The sequence below is a fragment of the Erpetoichthys calabaricus genome, chromosome 8 (assembly GCF_900747795.2).
Source record: "Erpetoichthys calabaricus chromosome 8, fErpCal1.3, whole genome shotgun sequence".
NCBI lineage: Eukaryota > Metazoa > Chordata > Cladistia > Polypteriformes > Polypteridae > Erpetoichthys > Erpetoichthys calabaricus.
Genome location: NC_041401.2, coordinates 162398167 through 162424249, shown reverse-complemented (window position 1 = coordinate 162424249; position 26083 = coordinate 162398167). Strand labels below are relative to the sequence as shown.

The following is a 26083-nucleotide window of genomic DNA, read 5'->3' as shown; positions in this document are numbered from 1 at the left end:
TCTATGGGCCTTGTGTTTGCATGAGTGGCTCCCAAGTAAGCGGCAAAAACTCACCGTCCTTAGTGGTCCATTGAATGTGCTGGCCTTGCTAAGCATCTTTTGTGATTTTTCTGTGCTTTTGTGAGTTACTTTTATGTTTGCCCTTTGTGATCTCTTTAAGAATTATTCTTTGGATTTGTGTGTTTGCCTTTGTGGTTTCAGGCAACTCTTTTGGCTTCTTGTGCTCCGCTAAGCTTATTTTGTGCCATATAACATTTTTTTTTTACATTTTTTCCTATTATTTATAATGATTGTATGTTTGACCATTCCATCATTAACTGGGGTCTAATGGTTTTCTCCCCTCTAGTGGGCATTTTATGTTATTTACGGGACTATTATGCTTAGGAAATTACTAGTCTGTGACAGCATGTGCCAACCAACATGCGACACGTTGCCATGATTAGTGAGTAGAAACTTCTCTCTTTCTTACCTTAAGCTGCTTTTGTATCAATGATTTTGGATTTTGAGCTGGTTTAATTTTGATGATTTGCTATATTCGTTCTTTTTGTTTTCTTTGGTAGTTTTTGAAAATTTTGTGGATATGTTAAATAATGTGGACTTTCTATATTTCATTTAATACATTTTAAGCCTTTGTTATTTTAGGCCAGCAGTTGTGAGGTTCCCCTCACCCTTTCTATGATTTTTTTTTTTTAGGCCACAGGCCTTTGTGGAGTATTCTTGAAGTACTTGTGCCGTTTTCTCCAAATTGGTTAGGCCTACACACAACAAAAGCAAGAAGTCCTAGTCCTAAGTGTTCTTGGTTGCTTAGACATGGAACACTATGCACCTCCAATTTGCAAACACGTGTGTCATTCTGTCAAACATATTAATTTGTCAATAAGTGGTGTTACTACAAACAATACGGCTGCACCCCAGCTGAAAAAAAGTCAAAAGGGTGGCGACGGCAATGAAACCAAACCCATAAAATAGCAGCTGATAACATTATCATCAGACTAATAAGGACAAATAACATTAGGAAAAATAAATCGAATCTGCACAAATACTTACAAAAAATGAATTCTGGCAGTGAAAACTTGAGTCATGACAAGTGGAGATGCTAAACTGGGCCAGTGTGAGTGAGTGTGGATGTGTGAGTGCACTCTGTGACAGACTGGCACCATGATTTCCAGAGTCAAGGAATCAAAACCCAGAGCAGGCACTGCCTGTATGCTCTTTGCATGCTCTCCCTGTGTCTACCTGATTTTTCCACTTAGAGTTCCAGTTTCCTACTACACTCCATTTGTGTATGTTAGGTTACTTAGAGACTTTAAAGGCCCTGTCACATTACACACTGTTGGTTTTCAGTTGCTGACCTCATTTATATAATGTTAGTAAGTTGGAGGCAGTTGCAGTATGCTCCTGTGACTACCATTCATCTAGTCTGATACGGCCAGCAATGCTGTCTATCTAGTCCACTACTCGCCCCTCCAAAATCAAGCAGGTTTCATTTTATCTTAATTCTTAGGGATGAGCTCTGTTTTGCATGAGAGCTGACATCCAATCAGCACACACTCCGTTCAAGTGCAACGCAGCCATGGAGGAAAAGGAACGCAGGTGGTTTGAACCTCGCAAACAGAAGAGAGGATCATCTGTCTGCTCTTTCATGTTTTATATACAGTACCATAATATGATGGAAAAAAGAAAAAATTAAAAATCGGGAGTGTTCTCCCCTAGACTTTCTCGTATACTCAGATATGGGGATGGATATTTGAGGAGTAAACTGCAAGACAATTATTATATTTTTACATTATGTACATTAAAGAACCATCAACAACGAATCAATTCAAATTAATAATATATTGAACAATTATTATAAAGGTAAAGTTGAATAAATCAGACTCTGCAGCTGCATGAATAAAAAGTAACGTACCACTTTCAGTTAGCAGACATAACCCAAAAGTTGATAGAAATCTACATTTTGTCCCTAATACTTGCAAGAGCAGCGTTTGGAGGTGCCAAGCGGGCCTAAGTGTCCCATTTGAGCGGATTTGTCAAGTTATATTCTCCAGTATATGTATATTTGAGATGCTTCTAAGAGGAACCCTTTTAAAATCCCTCTTCAAGGTCAAATACCGTACACGTCCGTCTTTGAAAACATTCCATAGTCCACCTTCACCACCCGAAAAGGGTCGCCAGTATAATCCCTTCCTAAAATAGGTATAGCTCATTAGTCACTGGGTTGGCTTCTGCTTTGACCTGGGAACAACTGATGGTTTGTCGTTTATGACTCATTCGTGTCCAGAGGGCCTACCATCATTTCTTAGTCGAGTCTTTGGTTCAGTTTGCTACAGTAGGCCTAGTTGAAACAGTGTGGGAAGTTTTTGGTAGTGGAATGTGCAGTAACGTTGTATTACTGGTTTAACTGTATCACTATCGATGCCATGAGATCGTGGTGCACTTTTTTAATAGCTTAAATCGTTATATATTTTGATAAAGTCCATATGTTATCTTGCAAAAATTTAGCTGAATACTGTAATGAGAAAATCCAGTGTATGTTAACATTATTTTTTATTAAATTTGTGTGCAAGTTTATACAGTCCACACATACCGGTAACAGCGTTTGACGTAACTGGCCCCGCGTGGGGTTAGCCAGCCCTAGGCCCCGCACACCCCTAAGGCCGCCTCTGAATACTTGTAGGCAGACTTTGGTAGACATACCCAAGTTATTGTGTTTACATACACAGACACACAGACAGACACACATACATAATTCCAAAAACGGTATTTTCAGACTCGGGGAGGTCTAAAACACAGAGATTCATCGAAATCTCAATATGGAATTTTTGGAGGATTCCAATACTTTCCCTATATTTCATATTCAAGAAAGTCAGGGAGGTCTAAAACGTACAGATTCATCAAAATCTCAACATCGAATCTTTGGACGATTACAATAATTTGCCTATACTTTGTATACGAGAAAGCAAACAAGGGACCCAGGCTGAACTCAATGTGAAGCATTTGCATGGTCACCAGCTCTGTCAGGCAGCATGTTACTGGCTGTCAGAAAAAAGGAGGACACGTACTTCTTTGGGAGTGTGGATCTCTGCTGGAAAGTCATCACAGAGTTGAGCTGTATACTCAGGTGATGAGATTTGCAACTGAAGTCATCAAGTCTGATATCCCCTCAGACTAAAAATTGTACAACTTGACATCAGCTTAACTTGTCCCATTATGAGTGAGTGTGCGCAGGTGTATGTGAGTGTTACCCTTTGATGGACTCGCTGGATTCCACATTGTACCCTAGTACTGCCATGACAGGCAACAACTATGACCTGAATTAGATGAATGGAAAATAACATGATGAACGGCACACTGGCAGATGACCAGCATCTTTCCTCTTACACATCCAAAGCTTTGATAACTATGCCACAAGTCCTTTGAAAGTAAACTGGAGGGCACCTAACTTAAACATGAGGTTACTCTTTCCACTATTGCGCATTTTGCATTAAAATAATAAAATTGCAATTAATTGCATGGAATGTGATGATAACACAAAAAGGAGAATTAAAAGTTCAAAATAAGGGTTACGAACGACAGATCTGGCCTGCTTGTTAGAGTCCTGCCAGTTACAGGATTTCCATTAGAAAGGAGTGCAGAGTAGCATGGAAGGGAAGAGGTGTGTGTGATCAGACATGGCCTACAAGAGTCCAAGATGGAGAAGAGACCTGGGGTCATACAAAAAGGTGTGAAGGTGGCAAGGGGCTCAAACGGTGAATCAGAAGGTCAGATGGGACTCTTTAAACTCTCCCTACTGTCTTTTTACAGAAATATAAAGCAAAAAAATTAATATGCTAAACACTTTGTATCCATTATATGCAGCTGTTAACAGTGCACATGTTATAAAGCCTATAATAAACCTTCTTAGAATAATGTACAACAGTGAACATTGGAATGTTAGAATAGTTTTGACGAGAACAGGCCACTCAAACATATTGCAAGAGTGTTATTACTTTTAATGTGTAGCACAGTGAATAAAATATTTATGGACGGTTAATTGATGTGACTATAAGAAATGAAAGAGACTTTCCATTTAATCACATTGCAAATTAGTTGTCATTTTTCAAATCACAGATAAACTTTACTTGCTCGACTGTTTCTTACAATGGAGTTTAGTGTCTATTTTCCTGGTAGGCTAAATGACACAATGTAGTGACCACTCCAGTGTCTTACCCACTTGGACACCTGGGCTGAATCTTTACTCTACATGGCAACCTTTCCCAGACATTTGCAGGAATATCTATAGTATGGTTTACTAAACTTGCTTAATTTAATTGTGGGTGTCTTAATGTACAGGAACCTATTTGCTCAGCATGGCGGATAAGGAATGAACTAACCTCAGACAGAGTGCCAGTTCATCACAGGGCACACTCACCAGACAACCACACACACTGGTACAGTTTTAGAGTCACCAATTAACCCAACCTGCATGACTTCGTTATGTAGGAGATAAATCAAAGTACATCATAAAAAAGCCCAACAGACACGGGAAAGTGCAAACTCCACACAGACTGCGATTGGGCCTGCCACTCAAATCCAGTCTTCTGGAACATCACTGTCTACTTGAGAAGATAGAGAACAGCTGACCCCAAGTTTCAACAACTGGTGCTCGGGCAGCTTGTGTTCTGCTCAAAGTCATACCATGAATTAGTAGTGGGGAATAAAAGGGTCTTCAGAGTGATGTCATAGGGGAACCATTTTTGGTTTCTAAATGAGCCAACCACATGAAGTTTCCTGAAAGGGTCTTTTATTTAGACCTGTAACAAATTCCATAAAATAACCACAGATAGATAGATAGATAGATAGATAGATAGATAGATAGATAGATAGATAGATAGATAGATAGATAGATAGATAGATAGATAGATAGATAGATAGATAGATAGATAGATAGATATGAGAGGCACTATATAATAGATAGATAGATAGATAGATAGATAGATAGATAGATAGATAGATAGATAGATAGATAGATAGATAGATAGATAGATAGATAGATAGATAGATAGATAGATAGATAGATATGAGAGGCACTATATAATAGATAGATAGATAGATAGATAGATAGATAGATAGATAGATAGATAGATAGATAGATAGATAGATAGATAGATAGATAGATAGATAGATAGATAGATAGATAGATAGATAGATAGATAGATAGATAGATAGATAGATAGATAGATAGATAGATGTCCTGCAGTGGGTTGGCACCCTGCCCGGGATTGGTTCCTGCCTTGTGCCCTGTGTTGGCTGGGATTGGCTCCAGCAGACCCCCGTGACCCTGTGTTCGGATTCAGCGGGTTGGAAAATGGATAGATAGATAGATAGATAGATAGATAGATAGATAGATAGATAGATAGATAGATAGATAGATAGATAGATAGATAGATAGATAGATATGAGAGGCACTAGATAGATAGATAGATAGATAGATAGATAGATAGATAGATAGATAGATAGATAGATAGATAGATAGATAGATAGATAGATAGATAGATAGATAGATAGATATGAGAGGCACTATATAATAGATAGATAGATAGTTTTATTATTTTTTCATTATTATTTATTATAGATTTATTTCCATAACATACTCTTATTGAAGTTTACTGAGTTTTTTTCATTCTTCCCACTTCATTGCTAGTCTATTAATTATATGTTTTTTAAATTTGACTTTACTAACTTCTTTTATATTTTCCTTCTGTGTGCCTTCAGGATCATTTGGTAAATTATATGACAGACCTGTTTACAAACAAGTCCCATTTAAATTTAGTTTTCATTATTTACTTGGATTAGGGGACTGTTGAAACCTAAATCCACCCCGTGTATTTGTGTACAGACCAGCATTTCTCAACCTTTAGGTATTTGCGACCTGAATTTTCATAGCAGTTTTAATCGCGCCCCCCTAAGATTTTTTTGAAAGGAGCCGACTAATACCACTTTGTTCATTTTTAATTAATGATATATCATAGATGCATATTTTATTATACCTACTTAACTTTTACTGACATTTATCTAACTCTATATTTATTTTTCTAGTATCAGAATGTAGTTTAAGTTAATTTGTTTTGGTTTCAATAGATGTATTTTTCATATTTTCGATTCTTGTTTTCTTTTTTTCATATCTTCGCACCCCCCCTTTTTGTTACTTCATGCCCCTCTAGGGTGGCCCGCCCCACAGTTTGAGAACCACTGGTATCGGCAGAATGCTCAAATACATATTTAGTCACACACTTGCACAATATGGGACAAGGCTCTCAAATCATACCTGTAAGTAATAAGACCCCAGGCAGAAAGGGGACATTCTCACTAACACCTTCTCATTTCCCTTCCACAGTTCTGATGCTCACCAGCCAGAAGGTGAATGACCCATCTAGCTCTTCCTCCATGAAGCCCCGCCCCTTCTAGGTCAACAATATAAAATCCACCAGAAGCTGACTTTCATTGAAGGACCATCATTTAAAGGTGTGGTTTCCTCCATGCAGTGAGAGGGGGTGCTGTCACTACCACTGTCTTCTCTTTCACCTGCAGTTCCAAGAGGTGGGCCAAGCACCCACCTTCAGCCCCAGGATGGCCACGCAAAGAAACACAATGAAAACAGGTTGTCCCCGGAAGATGCAGGTTCATTCTAGAACCCCTGCCAATGGACACAGAGCACCCACTGACAAGACTTTATTTTCTCTTGTGCAGTGACATTTGCCAGAAGGCTAAGAGTTGTGTTATCGGCTTGGGTCTTGATTGACTTTCTTTTGGTTTTTCTGTTTTATTTCTGTGGCTGGTCACATGCAAATTAAATGGGGTAGCCTAGTTGGAGCCCTGACTAATTCTCTGGCTCCATCATAATCTGCCCACTAATCACAACAGAAAGATAGATAGATAGATGATAACGCTTGTGCCCAATGATTGTCGGGATGGGCTTCAGCTGCCACGTGACCCTGCCCTAGATAAGTGGGTTGGAGAGATGATAAGAAATTTTGAAATAACCAGTGGATTGCTGATTTAAGGACTTGTGCTGCATCAAATAACGCAGGCTCAGTTCAGGTTTTTTTGATCTGTAAGCATCCTGCTAATGAGCCTACTATACATTAAATCTTTCTGTTTTGTCCACATGTCAAAAAACTTACATTTGGTTATTTGGCTGACACCTTTATCGAAGATAACTTACAACATTTCTGATACAATGGGTTACATTTCTGTTTGGTTTTACAATTGCAGCACAGGCAGGTTGAGTGAACTGCTCAGGGTCACACAGTGTCAGCAGCGAGATTTGAACCCACAGCCTCAGGGACAGAAGTCCAAAGCCTTAACTGCCTTTTCAAAGCCCAAAGAACGGACTTCATATGTAAGTCAACCTTTCACAGAATTCATTTTTTTTTCGTCAAGCAGTGGTTCTACAGGGAACCACACATCCCAGTAAAGTGCCTTTAAAGTACCAGTGTCTCTGAGAGTGTAAGAATTAGTTTTATGTAACATCTTTCTGTATTAATTCCCATTCCTTCCCATTATGTATATGGATGTAACACCAGATGAAATTCCAAGCAACTGTGTGACCTGGCAATAAAATTCAATTCAACTCATCATAAAGGCAGACTATATTTGTTATCTTATTTTTCCATTTGGTTTTTGCTAGGTTATGTGTCTTGTTTAAAATCAAAACGTGGTTCTTTAGAGCAATGCCATAGAAGAACCATTTTTGGTTTCCCGTAAGAATCATCCATATGAGGGCTCCAGAATGAATCATTATTTATTTAGAACCAAGGTGGGTTCTGTTAAGTAGCCATAAAAAGATGGTACTAGACTTGTGAAGCACCAAAAGGTTCCTGATTTTAAAAGCATTCTTGCTGCGCTCAATAAGAACACAGGCTAAGATCAGATTTTCTTGATCTACTGTATGTGCATCCTGCTAGGGAGCCTCTAAAAGTTTCTGTTTTGTTAATCCAGGGTTTGTCCTGCCTTGCGACTTGCATGCTTGAATAGAATCCTGCTTCTTCGCAACCCTGCTCAGGATAAGCAAGTTTGGAAAATGGATAGACGGAAGGGTGGAGGGATGGAACCTTGTCAAAGCTCAGAAAAGCAATTTCATATGCAAAGAAGCCATCCCAGAATGAAACGGTTCTTTGACAAGCAGTAATTCAACGAGGGACCACACAAACCAGTAGCGTGCCAATAAGGATCCAGTTGCCCTATAAACAACAATGCATTTCTAAAATTGCATTTCATTTTGTATCTTCGCTGAACCGACATCCCATTCATCATTTCTGAAACTTAAAGACAACTTATTTAATGATTATGCTGTTCATTCCAAAAAATACATGTTTGCAGTAAAATTATACATCTGCAACACTGAGATAGAAAAAACAAGTTTACAAAATGAAAGGATTTATAAGAGGGAGTCTTTCAACAAGTAAACCTCCGACTCAAGTTGTTTTACTGACATATAGTATAATAAAATTGCCTTCATATTTGCACAGCGTATGCTACAGCATAATCACAATCCAATAGTGATGGGAATTTAAAAACAATACCTTTTTCTTTACATTCCAACATAGGAAATCCTCATGCCTAAAGCTTTATGTAATTCTTTTCTATAATGAACACTTTTGTGGAAGACTAAGCAGGTACAGCACAATTATTTTCATATTCATGCAATTGGTTCTCTGACAGGTAAAGTGACTTGGGGTCAAAGAGATTCAGCGGTGAGGGCCAAAACAGAAATGCTACCCTTCAGTCCGCTACCTTAGCCACCAGGCCACATATCCTGCCTATACATCTGTTTATTAATGCTTAAGTTAAGTGTATCTTAACCATTTTTAGTCATTATTTATCACCCAGATCATGGTCCGAACTTAAATGTCGCAACCTCCAGTCTTTATTATTAACTCTTACCCATTGCAGAGAAATGCTTTGATTGCTAACAAATCAAACGTTTGTAGTATGAGTATGGGCCACATTTAGTTTTCTGCATAAGTCCACTTACCAATAATTATGAAGGTTTTGATTATCTTGACTACACCAAGCCATGGAGAACCAACATTTAATGTGCTTCACCACAGACAGAAATACCAAGTGAGAAATGCCCAGATTTTTTCTGAATTTTTGGCCGCATTTCCAAAACCAGACCAATTTAGCAGTCATAAGGGGAAGCTTCTGCAGGGCAAAGCAGCAGATCTGTGCTATTCTGATGTTTATTTAACACTTGCAATTGTACTCCGAGAAATATTAGAGAAACCGGTTTAACCAAGTATACCATTAGAAGTGGGAGGCCCGCTAGCAAGTCCATTTTTCTAAAACATTCATCCTGTTTTTAAGAAGATGACTGCGCTTTCCCTGACAAACTTGAAGCGGCCTTACACTTTTGTTCATGATTTGTCTGAAGGAGAAAAACGTGGGGGTGTCCACCTGTCACCACCCCTTGTGTTTATCTTCTTTCGTCGATAACGCGCTCCAGATTAAATTCATTTTTGTATAGCTAGTTGTTTCTTGTCCCTTTATTCACTATCCGAAACCGCATTATAGGGACCTGAATTTATGTTATTTGTATTTATGGTCCCCTCGATTTTCTTACAAAAAATGTGAAGTTTGGCTCCGGTAGATCTCGATTTTATTGAGGGGTTTCGTGCCTTTTTATCTCTCCAACTATCTTTTACAGACAGAGGGGCTGCAAAACGAGAATGATTCGAATCTGACATAAAAGCGCTTGAGACACCTGCCATGAAAGGCACTAGCGCATTCAGATGTTAATATAAACTGGTCTTGGTAGTATTCTTTTCAAATTGTACGTGAATTTACCGAGGAAATGTAAAGTGTTGCGATTAAGCTTTTTATGAGCCAGCTAAGGAGCTGTTTTATTTAAGAAAGAGGAACCCTGCCAAGAAAGAGTAAGCGGTTTTACGACCTCTGGGTAATTGCTGTTCCTTCGCATCCTCTCCCGGGATCTTTAAAAGAGCCCTCCAGGGCGGGACACACCCACAAAGCCATATTTGTCTTGTGCGCCACGCCTCTGACCGCCTCATCCACGCCCACTTCGGACCGCGGCTGAAGTTGGTCCGCGTCCGATGCTTCAGCAGCTGACATTCCGTTTCACAGCGAACTGCGAGCCGTACGTCGCCGGAGCGCAAGCTGCGCATCCTACCCTAGTGCCCGCTGCAACAGGAGAGACGGCGGAGCGAAAACGAGCTGCTGTACCGTCTGGACACACGCACGAGTGGGATCATATGTCTTAAAGTTCCCGTTATATGTGGAGGCATAGCCTGCGATCTTGCTGTCATCGAACTCGAGCAGAGAGAAAAAGAAACCGGCGTCCATCGGACTTTGGCAACTTTCTGCCGTGGACGGTCGATGGATTAACCTGCGCCTGGTGGTGATGAAGTAGCGGCTACCAACCCTCACCCCCCCTCCCCAGCCCCCCCCCCCCCTCCGGTCCCCTGAGACGCGGATTTTACCTGACAGTCTGGGGAGCTGTGCGGGACGACAAGATGACACCGGAGTATTTGCTCAGGTCTCTTCTGCTGCTCATTGTCGCTCTCTTCTCCGCGAACGCAAGCAACTGGCTGTGAGTTGTATTAACATTTCTATGGACACGCACGTGTACCTGAGCTTGTGAGTGCGCGCGCGTGTGTGTGTCCGTCCTGAAATTGTAAAAGACAAAATCGCTCAAGTGCAGCCGACGGATTGGGGTGAGGAGGGGGGGCTTCAAGGTTCTTCCTGTCAAAAATTAACTGTTGCATTTGTGTCGATTAACTTCTGCTTCTAGGGTTACTATAGCTGGAATGGTTAAAGTTACTGTGTAACTGGCTTCTCACATTGACGCTAAGTCTGCTGCTAGAGCCCTTAAATGACTTCGACTTTCTTTAATTCTGCTACTGCTGCGGGTATTGCATTTATTAATAGCAATTGTAGTATCTGAGAATGCATTAATAGCAGTCCTGCTTTTGTGTTTCTCCTAGATGATATCAATGTGATTACTAGCAGCGCTTATGAATGGCTTAACTCGTTGTATATTATAGTGTTACTCCACAACAGGCGCTTTTGTTATTTGTAATACCTGTTATTATGCGGGCTTCGCCTCACTGAGTACCTGCGCCAGATAAAGCGGCTTTGGAACATGGATGAATGACGGGAGTAGTAGCTATGTTATTTTTCATTTTTAACAGCGGCAATTTAAAAGTTATCATCCGTAGTATTATTTGACCAAACAATGTGCGTCTTTGTCAGATTTTCATTAGTTGAAGTAGTGACTGTATTATTATTATTAGGACACATCTGTTACGTTTATTATTAGCGACTGAATTATGCCTTTTCAGTAATTAGAAGTGCAAATATTACATTCAGTTATTTTTATAATTATATAGTAAAACATTTATATATTCAGTTCCAGAATCCACTTTCTACTAACCGTATCGCGAGAAGTGGACAAATTAATGATTGCTTTCATGTTATTGTTCTTCCTATTGGTAAAAGTGTTTGGTGTCGGTTATTTCGTTTTCTGTATAATTGCTGCTGACTCATATAAAGATGCTACTAAATATGTCCACCCGGCTTGATCTCCTTTTGTATCTTGCTTTAAGACTTAAAATCTGAAAGTCATGTGGGCATCAGGGAGGCGAGTAGATTTTTTAAAAAGTTTGGAATAATACCGCAATATAGATGATGACAGTCTTTTCGTGTCGTATGTAATTTTAAGAGATTTGATTCTATGTTCTTTGTTGCGCAAAGTTATTGTTTTCTTTAGTTGTTCGAAGCTGTCTCTGCGAGAGTTTCGGTTCTGGCCGCTTCACAGGCACGAGTCGGTCCCGTATTCCATGTGAGGAGATCTTTATTTATTTAAAGGTATAGTTTTCCTTGAAGTTCGCTTCACAACACACTTTTTAATGCAATGTCGCAAATTTGCCTTATTCTTCCGTGAAGTAAAATCTGCGTATTTGATTCCCTGTCGTCATTTTCTTCTCTTATTTCCTCGTTAAGATGAAATATTTTGAAGCTAATAGTCGTAGACATGCCGGGTTTAAAGAGACGCTCGACAGATTTAAAGTCTTTCTTCACAATTACCAATAAAGCTGATAACCACATATTAGATTTTACATTTCTATTTGTTTTATTAAAATGAAAACGCATTTTCTGGTTACATATAGATACTGGTGTATTTAACAGCACAGCGGGTTTTATACTTACATGCCTGTCTCATTTTATTAAGGTGTGGTGAAAGAGTGCAGACGTGCTGAGACCTGCTTAACACTTAAGAAAAAATCTGAACTTTCAACTTATGCTTCAAAATATTATTATTATTAGCCAACAAATCCCATGCATTGCACGTTCTGGGAATCCGTTGCAGTGAAACGCTCCCCTCCTGTGACACTGACTTCACGATTATCTATCATTCATTCTGTCCGTCTGCCAATTTCTAAAGTTTAAAGATCGCTTTTTTCATATTCACACATTTCTGCAGACTGCTAAATTCAAAACAAAGGCACGCTGCCATTAAGAACAATTTCTGTTGACGGTTGTGAATCTTGGCGCCGTATGAGCCGTCGGAGAAATTTGCGCAGCGTTTAGAATAAGTTTGGTTTGTGTGAACCTGATGGGACGAAATATGGCAAAGAAGAAGAAAAAAAAACACGCCTGTCTGCGGTAGCTGAAATCATCGGATGAGCTTTAAAAGCTGAAATAGCAATTTATCTAGCCTCGAATTATGTCAGTGGAGCTGAAAAAGTGCGCACGGCGCTTTTTAATGCAGTGAGATTTGTGACGGACGGTCTTTTGCGGCGCTACAAGGCGCTGAACGGCGGAGACTGGAGCGCCCAGCAAGCAGGAGAGCTGCAGTTTCGTTTAAGTCGATCGTGCGGTTAACGCTCTTTCGTGTCCAGAGTTTGGTGTAGGTTTCCGTGCGTTGTGACACTGACAGCATTTCTCGTGGTTTTAATCCGACGGACGTGTGGTTTGCCTAACCATATGTGTTCGTTGAAGGGTTCAGTAATTGTGGCGTTGACTGAATTTCTCGCGGTTTTAATCCGGCGGATGAGTGGTTCGGTTTTTCCATGACATCCATTTTCGAACTCGTAGTCGTTGGCTATTCCGATAGAACCAGCCGGAATGCAGAGACGAAAGTTTAGGCGATTGCCATTTTCGGGCAAAATGAACCCCCTCCATCACATGATGCCAATCTCATGTCACCTGCTTTGGTGATTGGAAAGCAAAATCGGACAAACCGGGGAAGCTCAACGCGCTCACGGGGAGAACGTTCAATTTGAGCTTCGAATTTAGACGTCTCACGGCGAAGGGCGGGCAGCTGCCATAACTAGTGGAGCAGTTGTCTTTCTGTTGTTCTGTTGATTATTTAAACGATTTCACTCATGTTTAAAATGCTGTGTTCTGTATCTATAGTCTCGCTCCTGTGGCTAAGAAAGCTGCTTTTTAAACTATTTTTTTTCTTTAAGTATGTATAAATATTCTTAAACTCTAAATAAACGAGTACCCACACATTTACGCGTGTATCATTAAATCATCAACCAGTTGAATATCATAGGTCTTATTCAATACGCTAAATCCCAAATGTTATACTCTTAAAGTGGTAAAGTGATCCATAAATGTGTATACTGTATATGAAAACACAGTTTTTCAAATACAGTTTTTTCGTTAATTTCTTCATGTACATTTTATCCGTTGAGTAAACGCTGGCGATTTTGACGTATATATATTTATTCTGCGCACGCCTTTATTTTTTGACTTCTCAAACAAGTGCGGGTATAACTATTCCCCAATACATTGCGGAGTCAGTTTTCAGCATAACTGGATGGATGGCAGACGCGTCGCAACATATCCGATTAAACTATCGGATTTTTAAAAAATATGGTTATCCATTTTTCATGCAGAGAAAAAAAATCCTGTGACTGCTTAACACGAACACAGGCGTTGCGTTGCATCATTGCCATTACATCATAATTGCGTGTTATTGATTTGCTTAAAGTGATTTAAGCGAGTCTGCTGCTTTACCTCTCACGCAACAAAACGCTTCTGGTGAAAGTTTTCGTATAGAAAGTTTAAAAACCTATTTGCACTATAGCGGATTTAAATATAATGTAGCTAAGCATAGTCTTTTCACCTGCCAATCAGTCAATGAAACCTTTCAACAACACCAGGCGCATTGCAAAAGCAAACGAAGTATGATTAAGTAAAGGAGACTCCCAGTGCCCAATAACAGGTCCCCGTAACGCCCTGCCACCCAGGTCCTCTACACGCTCTACACAAGCGCTCTGATTTTGCATCTTCTTTGTGCTTTACTGTATTTTCATTAAGAGCTAAACATTGATGAAAACATGTTAATTTAGAAGGATAATCCCTTACCAAAATAGGAAAATTATACTTAAAATCTTATTGATCTAAACGGACGACACCCATAAATTCTCCATGAGCTTTCGCTGAGATTAAGGCTTTTTTAACATAATGACAGCCTCTTAACTTGCGCGTTGGTCTTAATGAGTATCGCTGTGACATTGCATTAGGACAGGCACCAGAAAATTCAGTAGATGGTGATCGCAGCTACAACCGGAGTAAAGACTACTTAGTTTACAAAACGAGCTCTGTTTCAGATATACGGTTACTTATCTGTATAATCCTGTTCGTACACACATCTGTGAAATTATAGCAAACGCACCCTTAGCCATAACCCGTGTACAGTCTCCCTTTACTCACCTGCACTAGTTGCAGCCTGACGCAAAGTGATTCGTTTGAAAACGTTTGGACTGTAACGCTAAACCGCTCCTCCAAAACGGTGTTCACAAAAGTGAACAATCCATGCGATGGATAATGATGATGAATATCCAGCCTTTGTGTTTTGTTCTAACTAGTTAGGATCGTGCAGTCCACCAAGAGCCTATCCAGCTAACTCTGAGGGCCGAAAATCAGATTTATAGCTCGTGAAATCGTTATTAATTCGTTTATTTCTTAACTCCTTTCAGGGCGATAGGACCACCGACAGCAATGTGCTCAAGGCAGAAACCCTGAATATCAGTCCCCCAATAAGAAATTCCAACATAGGACCTCGAAATGTACGTCACGCACACATAATAATAATAATAATAGTAATAATAATAATAATAATAATAATAATAATAATAATAATAATAATAATAGGCGCACGGTGACGCAGTGATAGTGCTGCTGACTCGCAGTAAAGATACCAGGTTTCCCGTCCCATGTCATCCCTACCTGGTGTTTGGATGTTCTCCCTGTATGTGCATGGGTTTCATCCCATGGTCCAAAGACATGCAAGTTAAGTGAATTGGTGATGCTCAGTTGGCCCTATTGTGTGTTTAGTGTATGTGTGTGTGTGTGTGTGCTCGTCCTATGATGGATCGGTGCCCTGCCCAGGGTATTCTCCTGCCTCACAGCCTGTGCTAGCTGAAATGGGCACCAGCCCCACCACCATACCCTGATCTGGATTAAATGGGGCGGAAAATGACACTATTAATATTTTTAATTAATAATAATAATAGTATGTTCATTAAGCACAGGAGTCTGGGTATACAGACCAAGCCGGTGGGATAATTATGAATGCTCAAGAAGGTTTCAGCACATTCTGGGATTTAACTGATTGACGGCCAATGAAGTCTTGTAGCCTGCTTGATGTGTGGACTGTTGGTGGAGCACTGTCTGGTGTGCTATTTAAATAAAATGGATATGCAGTTTATAGTGTGATCATTTCTGGTCCATGGATGCTAATAGAGTATACTGTATGATGTAAAACAGATGAAAACATTTTAGTCTAGTTATAGTTTGCAAAGAGTGTTCTCTGAGATTGTTGAATATTATTATTACAGGCGTTCATCGTTCCTTTCACCTCCAGAAGTTCTCACCAGACTTCGTTTGCCTTCAGTTGAATGCTCAGTTGGATCTCGCCTCGCTTTATGGCTTCTCGATAAGAAGTAAAACTTTAGATTTTATCTGACAACTCTTTATTTTCTTATATTGGGCGTTATTTTCACACAATCATTATGTATTTATATGCCGAAGTTTGCCTAAATCACAGTTTTGATCGGTTGAAAAGGGAAAGCTGCGTGGTGACGCCACACCAGTCCGAGAAGCTATAAGGTTTTGTGTTCGTTTTCTTCCCACATCTCGACAACAGAGTGAAAATTCTCCATCCTGAAGTCAAGCAAGCAAATTTGATTGGCTACTGTTAATTGTCCTGAATATACGTCTGTGTGTGCACATGAGTGTGCCTTGTAATGACGTCAAGCGGACAAGTCCACTGCGACTCTGTGGGGTTAAAGGTGGATGGAGGCGACAGAACGTGTAGCCGCTCCGATTTTAAAGGTGAACTTAGAGGTACGATTTGCCAGAGGTCCGCATCTATCCAGGTCACGATGCAGGGCTGTGTTTTTAGAAAGTGTCGACAGACAAGAACTGAATGGCCTGGTGCGATGTATGCACGCCTCTTGTTCTCTCTTTCTTACTGACAATATATGGACTCCAAGCTCTTCGCGGTCCTACCGTTAACTTCGCTGGTTCTGTGGCTCAGACATTCCACTGAAGACCAATGACCATAGTGATACTATATTATTATCTTTGTACTAACTGTGCTGTGGTACCCATCTAAGACAGGTTGTGATCAAAGTATTCAATGTAGGCCTCAGCGTTAATGCTTACAGTGCACCATGCAAATCATGTCTCTTTGGTATGGGATTCATAACAGCAGTGTTAATGTTTGTGATGCGCCATCTGTTGGAATGACAGAAACATAGCAAGTGGGTGAACACAGACAGACATATAGATACTTGTCCTTTTATTAAGGTGGAGGATCTCTTCACATGCGCTTTGCCTTGATGTTTTGAGGACTCCATAGATGATGCCTGTTTCATTGTGAGACAACTGATTAGTCCAGCATCGTTAAGGATTTTATGTAAAATGTTGCAGAACAGGCATTATGGATCAAAAGCTTTGCCAGTGCCATAGCAGCTTCTTGTGACAGCCTTCAAATAGTTTTATTGAACATTTAGAGAATATATAGCATAGTACACCGAAAACTAAACTGTGTCATGGCACAGCGAGTTTCTTTTTATATATTAATGTTGTCTTCTTAGTCACAAAGAATGTTCTGTCTACAGTTTGCAATTGTTTCGATGTTGTTTATTCTTTAAAGTGATGCTGTGACACTGTTCATGGTCATAATGCAATAAGCACTTTGAGCTACTTTATTGTACAAAAATGTGCTATATAAATAAATGTTGTTGTTGTTGTTATTATAATGGCAGTAAATAAAATAAAGATTAATTGATTGATGGGCAATGCTAGATTCCCAATCCAGGAGGCTAGGATTTGAACCCCATATGCCCAGTTGGGTGGTTTCCCTCCACATCTCAAGGATGTTCAGGTTTGATTGACTGGTGACTCTAAATTGGAGCACTGTGAGCAAGCCCAGATTAAGACCCCCTCAGGCCCCTGGGTGACGTAGCTCCTTAACAGAGAGTTGATCACACTTTTAACAGTGCAGCTTGTGGACATCCCAGTCATTTAATACAGGGTGGTATTTCCCACTCTTGGTTTTGGCGCATGAAGGTTTGATTCTTTCATCAAAGTGAAGGGACTGTTTGATGCCACCATCTGCCCAGAATGCACTGATGGTTGATCCACCTGCGCCTGTGGACAAGTATGGTGTCCCTCCTATGCTTCCTTCTTGAATTGTACCTGATACTGCTGGAGGAAGCTCTGAATTGCAATGACTGGGTTCAAAAATGAACAAATGGTTGGATGGACAGCTTTATGATTGATTCATGTTTTTAATCAATTCCCGTCAAGATCCAAAGTCACAGAGTCTGGACTTAATGGTTTACTACATTAACCTGTTGAATTGGGGTGTATAAACATGCTTTGTGATGGACTGACATCTTGAAGCAGTGTTGAGTCCAGTCTTCAACATTTATGGGCATAATGGGCACTGGCTGGGGGCCCCAGGAGCACAGAGGCCCACCTTGTTTCTGATGCCTACTGTTTGTTTCTATTCTGCTATCAAAGCAGAACTACTTTGCTCAGGGGCCTATGATGTTGTTAACATGGCCCTGTATGCTATCATGTAAACTATAATTCTCTCCCATTCTGTACTAAATGAAGGTGATCCAGAAGATGGTTGACATGAATTAAAGTTTTAAGAAGAGCACATGCCTCGACCATAACTGGCACTGGGGTGTATTTTTATTTCAGACTCAAAGAGAACAGATAATCCTGTGCTTCGTATGTAGTGTCCTGTATAGTGAAAAGAGCATTTCTTAATTAGATAACAAAATACAAATCCAAAAAATAGGAAGCCAAACCACTCAATGATTTCAGAATTATCAGTGAAAGGGGCAGGATGGTGGTTCACTGCTTAGCACTGTTGCCTCCTTGACCATGCGTCCAGGTCTAAATGTCATGTCTGGACGTAGTCTAATAACCCGGTGGAGTTTGTATCAGATACTTGGGTTTTCCTCCCACAATGCCAAAGAGCTACGGCTCAGGCTAATTGTCAGTTCCATATTGGCATGAGTGTGGGTGCCTGTGTGAGTGGGTACTGCCATGGACTGCCTCTTTGTCCAGAGTCTTGCACCTGCTATTGCTGTGATTCTGTATTGCATTAAGCAGGTTTGAGAACTTTGTGGTATTTTCTGTCTTAAATGATTCCTGGAAAGAGCAGGTGTAGGAGAACCATGGATTGGAAGGACACAAAGTATACCATCACCACTGTCAGTTTCTGTCAAATCAACATTCCCATCATTTGCAGTTTGATCTTGAACTGAGTTGAAATGGAGGCTGCCTGGATTCGAGTTCAGATTTCACTGTTGGCTGAAGGTGTGACCCTGAGCTAGTCATCTCAGCTAGTGGTAGCGTAAGAAAAAGCATTTCTGTGAAAATTGTGTTCCATGTGGTATCAAAGGGTGATGTTCAGCATGAATTGTGCTACATGCTTTAAACATTGTATGAAGAAATAATATAAAGTGTGTGTCTTGAAGAATAATTTGCATTTAGCTTTATAATATGTTTACATATCAGCCTGGCTGTTAATTGTTCTGCAGGCTTTCATTTAATCCAGGCACCTGTCACAGGTCAGTTCTGGTGTAATTTCTCATTTTTAAATGGTGCTGGGTGGGATTGCTGTCTCACAACTCCAGAGCCTTGGGGTTAAATCCTGGACTGTGCAGAATCTCCATGTTCTTGCAGACTTGCTGGTTCAATTAATTGGTGGCTCTAAAGTGGTGCAGTGAACAATCTGCTATCCCATTTGGTGTTAGTTCCTTCCAGAAAAGTCTTTGGTTCCCAGACCCCTGACAGCCCTGTGTTTCAGGTCCCAGTGTGATGTATGCCTCTTCTTAACTGTAGTGACCTCTGAATGAGTATAATGGGGATCACCTTGCATGATTAGATCCCTCACTCCAAGTTGTTTGCCAGCTGAGGTTTTAGGATTTTCCCAGAGCATGAAAGACGGTAGCCCGATAACAGGATCATTTCACTTGGGCCCTGTTGCTTTGAAGTTACAACACTGACTGTTCAACCTGTATGAGAATTTACTGTGTCCATGGGAACATGTTGGATGTTGTGTATCCCATGCGTGTTTTAGCTGTCAGGTTTTATTGTTATAAATAATGGCAACATAAGCTCTTCCTTGCACTTCTGCACTGTGATGCCCTGTGTGTCCCAGTTGTTGTACTTTTGTTCTCAACTGCAGCGTACAGTACATTATTACATTGTCGGGAATTGGACTTGGGGAATACTGGCAGACATCAGTCAGCCTACCCATTTACAAGTAATAATTCTTCAATGGCACTAGATGGCTCTTTACTGGGCTGTGTGGTTCCTTGTTGGACTATTGCTTAACAAAGCCACATGTCATTCTGGGATGTGTTTTTTGCTTATTAAGTTGGTCCTTTGTGCTTTGAAAAGCTTCCTAATATGCAGAAAATGAAAACAAAATGTTGAATGTATGGTAGACTGCAAGGACTAAGCCTGTGTTACTGGACATATGCAGTGAGAATCCTTTTAAATAACGACCCATTGATATTTCACAAATCCGTCACCGTCTTTTCCACCTAACCATCTAAAGGTGTTTACTGTATGGAGCAGGTTACAGATGTAAATAAGTAAAGGTTCTTTCTGCAACCTTCATGTGGATGGGTCTTTTGGGAACCATAAAAATGGTTCCCCTATGGTTTCACTCGGAAGAACCACTCTGGCACCTTTATTTTTAAGAGTGTACTCCCCCCACTAACTAGTGATAAGAAAAAAAATGTTTGCATCAAATTGAATTTACAGTGAAACCAAGTTTCCTTTTGCAAAAAAATAAAATTCACAAAACAAATTGTGTTTTTTGCCAATGTCAAAATCAAAGTTGTCCATTTATTCATATGAATGAGGACACTGTAGGTATTGCTGCAGCCTCAAGGATCTGGCACGTTGGGTTCAAATCATGGTCCAGACACTTTCTACATGGAGTACGGTCCTTCACTTTATGTCTGTATGGCTCTTCCTGAGTATCCTCCAGTTTTTTTCCTCTCATGTCTACTAAGACCTGCCTGTTAGGTTAATCGGCTCTTCTCAAATGGCCGCACGTGAGACTGGCACCCAGTCTTGGTTACGTTTCAGTCTGGAATCCTCTCCTGCTGGTAGAGGCTCGGGCCCCCTATGACCCTGAAGTTGAATTAGTGGGTTCATGAATATATAGATGTGAACACATTTGTTGGTACCCCCCCCCCACAAAGAAAGAAGAATCCACAATTGTCTCTGAAATAACCTGAAACTAACTAAAATAATGGGCACTCTTAATTGTTTTTTCCATATTTAACAAAAATCAGACTTTGCTTTTGAGTTTTGATTCGAGAGAATATTAGAATAAAAAAACAAATGAAAATTGTATGGACAAAAATGATGGGACCCTTAACCTAATATTTTGTTGCACGACATTTAGAGGCAATCACTACAAACAAGTGATTCCTTTAGCTCTCAATGAGACTTCTACACCTGTCTACTGGTCGTTTGGCCCACTCTTCATGAGCAAACTGCTCCAGCAGTGTCAGGGTTGATGGGGGTCTTCTCTAGACTGCATGATTTGGTTCTTTCCATAGATATTCAATAGGATTCAAATCAGAGCTCATTGGAGGCCACTTTAGAATAGTCCAGTGTTTTGTTCCCAGCCATTCTTGGGCACTTTCTGCTGTGCGTTTTGGCTCATTGTCCTGTTGGAGGATCCATGACCTGTGACTGAGACAGAGCTTTCTGACACTGGGCAGTACATTTTGCTCCAGAATGTCTTGATAGTTTTAAGATTTTGTTGTTCCATGCATAGACTTGAGGCACATCATGCTAGACTTAGCAAAGCAGCCCCAAAACATAGCTGAGCCTCCTCCATGTTTCATAGTAAGTATGCTGTTCTTTTTTTTTTTGAAAGCTTCATTGTTTTCGTCTGTGGACATGGTATTGGAGTGACTTGCCAAAACCTCCATTTTTGTCTCATCTGTCCAAGGACATTCACCCATTTTAGTAAATTCCAGTCTGGCTTCTTTAGTTTTTCTTTCAACAGTGGAGTCCTCCTGGGTCTTCTTGCATTGAGCCCACTGTCACTCAAAAAGCGATGGACGATGTGATCAGATACTGATGGACCTTGACCTTGGAGTTCAGCTTGTATCTCTGTGGAAGTTGTCCTTGGGTTTTTGTCTGCCATTCTTACTATCCTTCTGCATGTTCTGAAGTCAATTTTCCTGTTGAGGCTGTGTCCAGGGAGGTTGGCTGTAGTCCTATGAATGTTAACTGTCTTAATAATATTTGCAACTGTCGTCACAGGCACATTAAACTGCTTGGAGATGCTCTCTTAGCCTTTGCCTTTAACATGCCTGTCTATAATTTTCTTTCTGATCTCCTCACACAACTCTCTCCTTTCCTTTCTCTGGTCCAAGTTCAGCGATAATACCAAACAGCAGAGAGACGAATTTTCTAAATTTAAATCGGCTGAGTGACTGATTGCACGATTGGTGACATGGTGTGACACTAATTAAAGAAACCAACTAGTTTGAAAAATCTCTCAAATCCTATTATTGATGATCTTTTCTAGGGGTGCCAACAAATGTGGTCCCGGCCATTTTAGAATGTCTTTATAGAATGAGCGGCACTTGATCTCTTTCCACACTTGCTTTGCTTTGCTCGATGACATATCAAATGTATACAGGGGACAATTGCTCTTCATTTCATCACCTTTCAGGAGACATACAGCACTTTCTTAATGAGATGTAAGGGGACCGACAATTTTGTCCACATCCCGTGCATTTTTCAACATGTTCTTGGTGTGCTGTATCAAACGCAGACATTCCAACCATTTATTCTATTTTGTGGTGAAGTTCTCTCAATAATGTGAATGTAATATGCAGACCTTGTGTTTTGGTCCATTAATCACATGAGCAGGGTTTTAAACCAAAAGACGTGCAGGTTAGGTGGATTGGCAATGCTAAGTTGGCCCCTAGTGAGTGTGCACTTGTGTGTCTTCACCCTTTGATCTGCTGACATTCTTACCATGGATTGTTCCTGCCTTGTGCTCAATGATTGTGCAGGGATAGGCACCAGCTTGCCTGCAGCCCTGCTCTGGATAAGCAGGTTCAGAAAATGTATGGATGAATGAATTAATAACTTTCTGGTGGTCAAAGGCTGATATGTTGATTGAGACCAACTGTGAAACTGGCATTCAGAGCTGAGAATATGTTCTTGCTTCAAGGAAGTTTATAGATGTAGAGGCAGAGGTAGTGAGAGATGTTTACAAGTAGCCATATAATTGTGGCCTCCAGAGGGCGTTATCCTTGTGAAAGACATTCAGAGGAGAAGAAGACAGGCCACGTCAGGTCAGGTTGGGGAGCATGCATTGGTTCAGTGCATTGCTGCACTGACCACACAACGAAACAGCTTGGGATCCTGGTTGGCAACCCCCCACGCAGACACGCGATCCAGTCCCACCCTCCAGAAATAACCATCTATCTGCCTCAGCCCAGTATTACGTGGGCATCCCCTTGGCCTGGTCCAGCCACTCGTGTCCTCAACAATGAGGACCCTGCAAGCCAGATGACCCTCAGGAAGTCGCACTACATGGCCGTAGTGCCGCAACTGACATTCCCTCACAATGCAGGTAATGTGCCTCATTCGGGACTCCATGCGCAATTGCTCATTCGACACAAAGTCAAACCAGCTGTACTCAAGTATTCTCCAAAGAGACACAGTACCGAAGGATTCCAGCCTTCGTCTCAGGTCACTGGATAGCGTCCATGTTTCACAACCATATAGCAAGACAGGAAGCACCAGAACTCTAAAAGGCTTGGACCTTCGTCCTTTTGCAGAGATATCGGGAGTGCAACACACCCCTTTCGAGTGACCTCATGACCCACTTTGCTCTCCTAATCCATCTACTGACTTTACAGGAAGAGTCAGCAGAGACATGAAGACAGAAGACAGCTCATGGGAATGTTATGGGACCTGTTTATAGCTCAACATCAGCTCTTACTGTATTAGGGAACTGGTTTTGTTTATAACAAGACAGGAGCGCCTGAGTTTGGTGATCCTAGATTAGGTACACAAGCAGTTGCTGTGGAGATTGTCCTGTGGTGATCTTCACATCCCTGACATGTTGGGGCACCCAAAATGGAAGATAAAAGGTCCTACCAATGTTATGGATGGGCAGTCAGCATCGACTGTTACACCCTAAGACTACACAGGGGTCGCCAAGAGGCAGCTGGCCTGCACTATTATGAACCAACTTCTGCCCATCAAATGTACAGGCTGAATGTTTGTTTCTATGCAAATCCTATCTCTGCCAGATTTTGCACAGGTTCCCTGTACAAGCTAGGTTTCATCTATTAGGGAAGTGCCTATAGGAGTCATTTTTATTATTTGTCATAAGTATGCAAAGTTGCTTCCCACGGTGGGTTTAGTCAGTGATATTTTGTTTTTTGGCCAAAATTTTACCCCGTGTTTAGTGACTGCACCTGCACTCAATTGCATCCTCGGTTGCACTGTTTGCCCTTGCTAGTAAACATATGTAGATTGGACTTCTAAGGGTTGATGTCTGCGCCCCTAGATGAGACGTGAGTTCACACAAAAGTTTATGGGTAAAGAAGGAGCTGGGACTAGAAGGAAAGACAGGGAGCAGACAAGTGGGAATGTTTGTAGAGATAAGGTGGATGCCCATGCACAAAACTTGATCTGTCTTTTGTCCCTTTGCTGTATGCCCCCCTGTCACAATGGTGTAGAAGTCTTTGGTGCTTCTCCTGACTAATTTGAGCTTCATGGTGGTTCCTAAATAGAATGCACTTCACAAATACCCTTGAGGGTCAGAACTGAATCAGCACAAGGTACTCCTCATGTGCACCTAGGGAGAAACTTGGGTGGAATGGACCTGAAGTCGTATGATTGTGCCTTTCGAGATGCTGCTCCCCCAATTTGGCAGAGTTACTCATGAGATGTTTGGATAGACCCTTTGGGTGGAGTTTTCAAGCTTTCTTTTCAACGCGTGACCATCCACATGTCAGCTCCTGTCTACTTACTGTTTACTCTTTTAGACTGTGATGGACACAGGTCACCAGTGAACACCAAACACGTCCACACGAACACAGTCCCGGGTTCAAGTAAATTGGTTTTTATTATAAAAATACCTCCGTATAAGCACAAAAGCACAAGTTTTCTTTCCTTAATCCCTCTCCTCTCACCACCGCACTGCCCTCCTTCAGTCAAGTGTTGCCTTCCTTCCCTCCAGCTCCAACTCTGATGGATAAGGGTGTGCAGTCCTTTTTACTGAGGTCCCGGGAGTATTTCCATTGCCAGGGCTGCTGCCCATCAGAAGTACTTCCAGGTCATACGAAAGTCCAATGTATTGGGGAGTGCATCTCCCTGCAGCGCCCTCTTGCATCACCCCCAGACCCCAATAGGACTGCGCTGCTGGACTACAACTCCCCGCATTCCCTGCTGGTCGCCAATATGGAGGACTGCTGCCATCTAGTGCCTGGGGGGAATAAACACCTCTCAAAGACAATCGTTTCTGGTCCATCTCTTCTTTTCCCCAGTTCAGGGAAGGCACTGGAACCACGGCTGGTCAGGATGCATGTCGATTTGCCCAGGACTTCCTGTCTGGGAAAGGAATCTCCTTCTCTGTCTGGGCCTGTCCGTCCATCCCCTAGGGACGTTCCGTTTTTGTATGGCCCCTTTTTCTTCTTTGGTCAGGATGCCTGACTGACCTCCTGAAGCTTCCTGTCTGGACAAGGAACCGCTACCTGGTCGGGATGCCTGTCCAACCCGTGTGGCCCTTACAAGACATATTTCCTTCTAAATGTAGTAGCATTACCTCATCTCAGCTCCACCACCTTGGATTCAAATCCTGTCTTAGACACTGACTGCGTGAAATTTGCATGGCTTTCTCTTCAAAGACTTACAGGTGACTCTGAAGTGCCCATGATGCGAGGTGTGGGTGCAGGACCACTTGAGTGTCTCTGCTTTTAGAACTTCGGACCAGTGGTCAGAAAGCTGCAGGTTAGTTCTGTAAGTCATAATGGAGTAACTCAAGCAGTCATCAAGTCCTGCTCCTCTCCTAGCAGACAGAAAGTGGTGTTTACTGACTGTCTGTTGGGCACACAATAAGCCAACAGGAGGCGATCTTGTGCAAGATGGCATAGCTTTCTTAATGTTATGTTTACCCTTGGAAAAAAAGAGCCAAAAATGTTGAATTTTTTCAACAAGAAAAATGTATTTAGATGTCCCTGAAACAACACCAAGACGTCAACATAAATACAGTAGGAAAGGCATTTCTAGTGTCCACTTCTGTCCTGATGCAGATTTAGTACACGTCCCACATGTGATGTTTTAAAACTGTCACCAGTGCACAGCATGACATCACAATTAGGACAGTATGTTTCTTTGTGTACTTTTCTAATAATATTTTTCTGCTGCTTGCACATGAGAGGTAGAATGTCAGTGCGTGATCCTCGTGTTTGACGCACCCATTGTGTTACCACAGCTCAAGTCTTGAGAATAGTGCTTAGGAGGCCAATATCTTTCT

At 41.2% G+C, this 26083-nt stretch overlaps 1 protein-coding gene across 2 annotated transcripts in view; it reads left to right on the top strand.

Annotated features, from left to right (window-relative positions):
• The first annotated feature begins 10092 nt into the window (after positions 1–10092).
• wnt4 (wingless-type MMTV integration site family, member 4) overlaps positions 10093–26083 on the top strand; it is a 77709-nt gene continuing 61718 nt past the window's right edge. The window contains exon 1 of one of the 2 annotated variants that reach the window (XM_028807704.2): positions 10093–10591. In XM_028807704.2, coding sequence (XP_028663537.1) covers positions 10515–10591 — 77 coding nt within the window. In that variant the 5' untranslated portion in view covers positions 10093–10514. Of the gene's footprint in view, positions 10592–12819; positions 12911–26083 lie in introns of those variants that run through there. The other variant, XM_051930383.1, reaches the window with a different exon arrangement.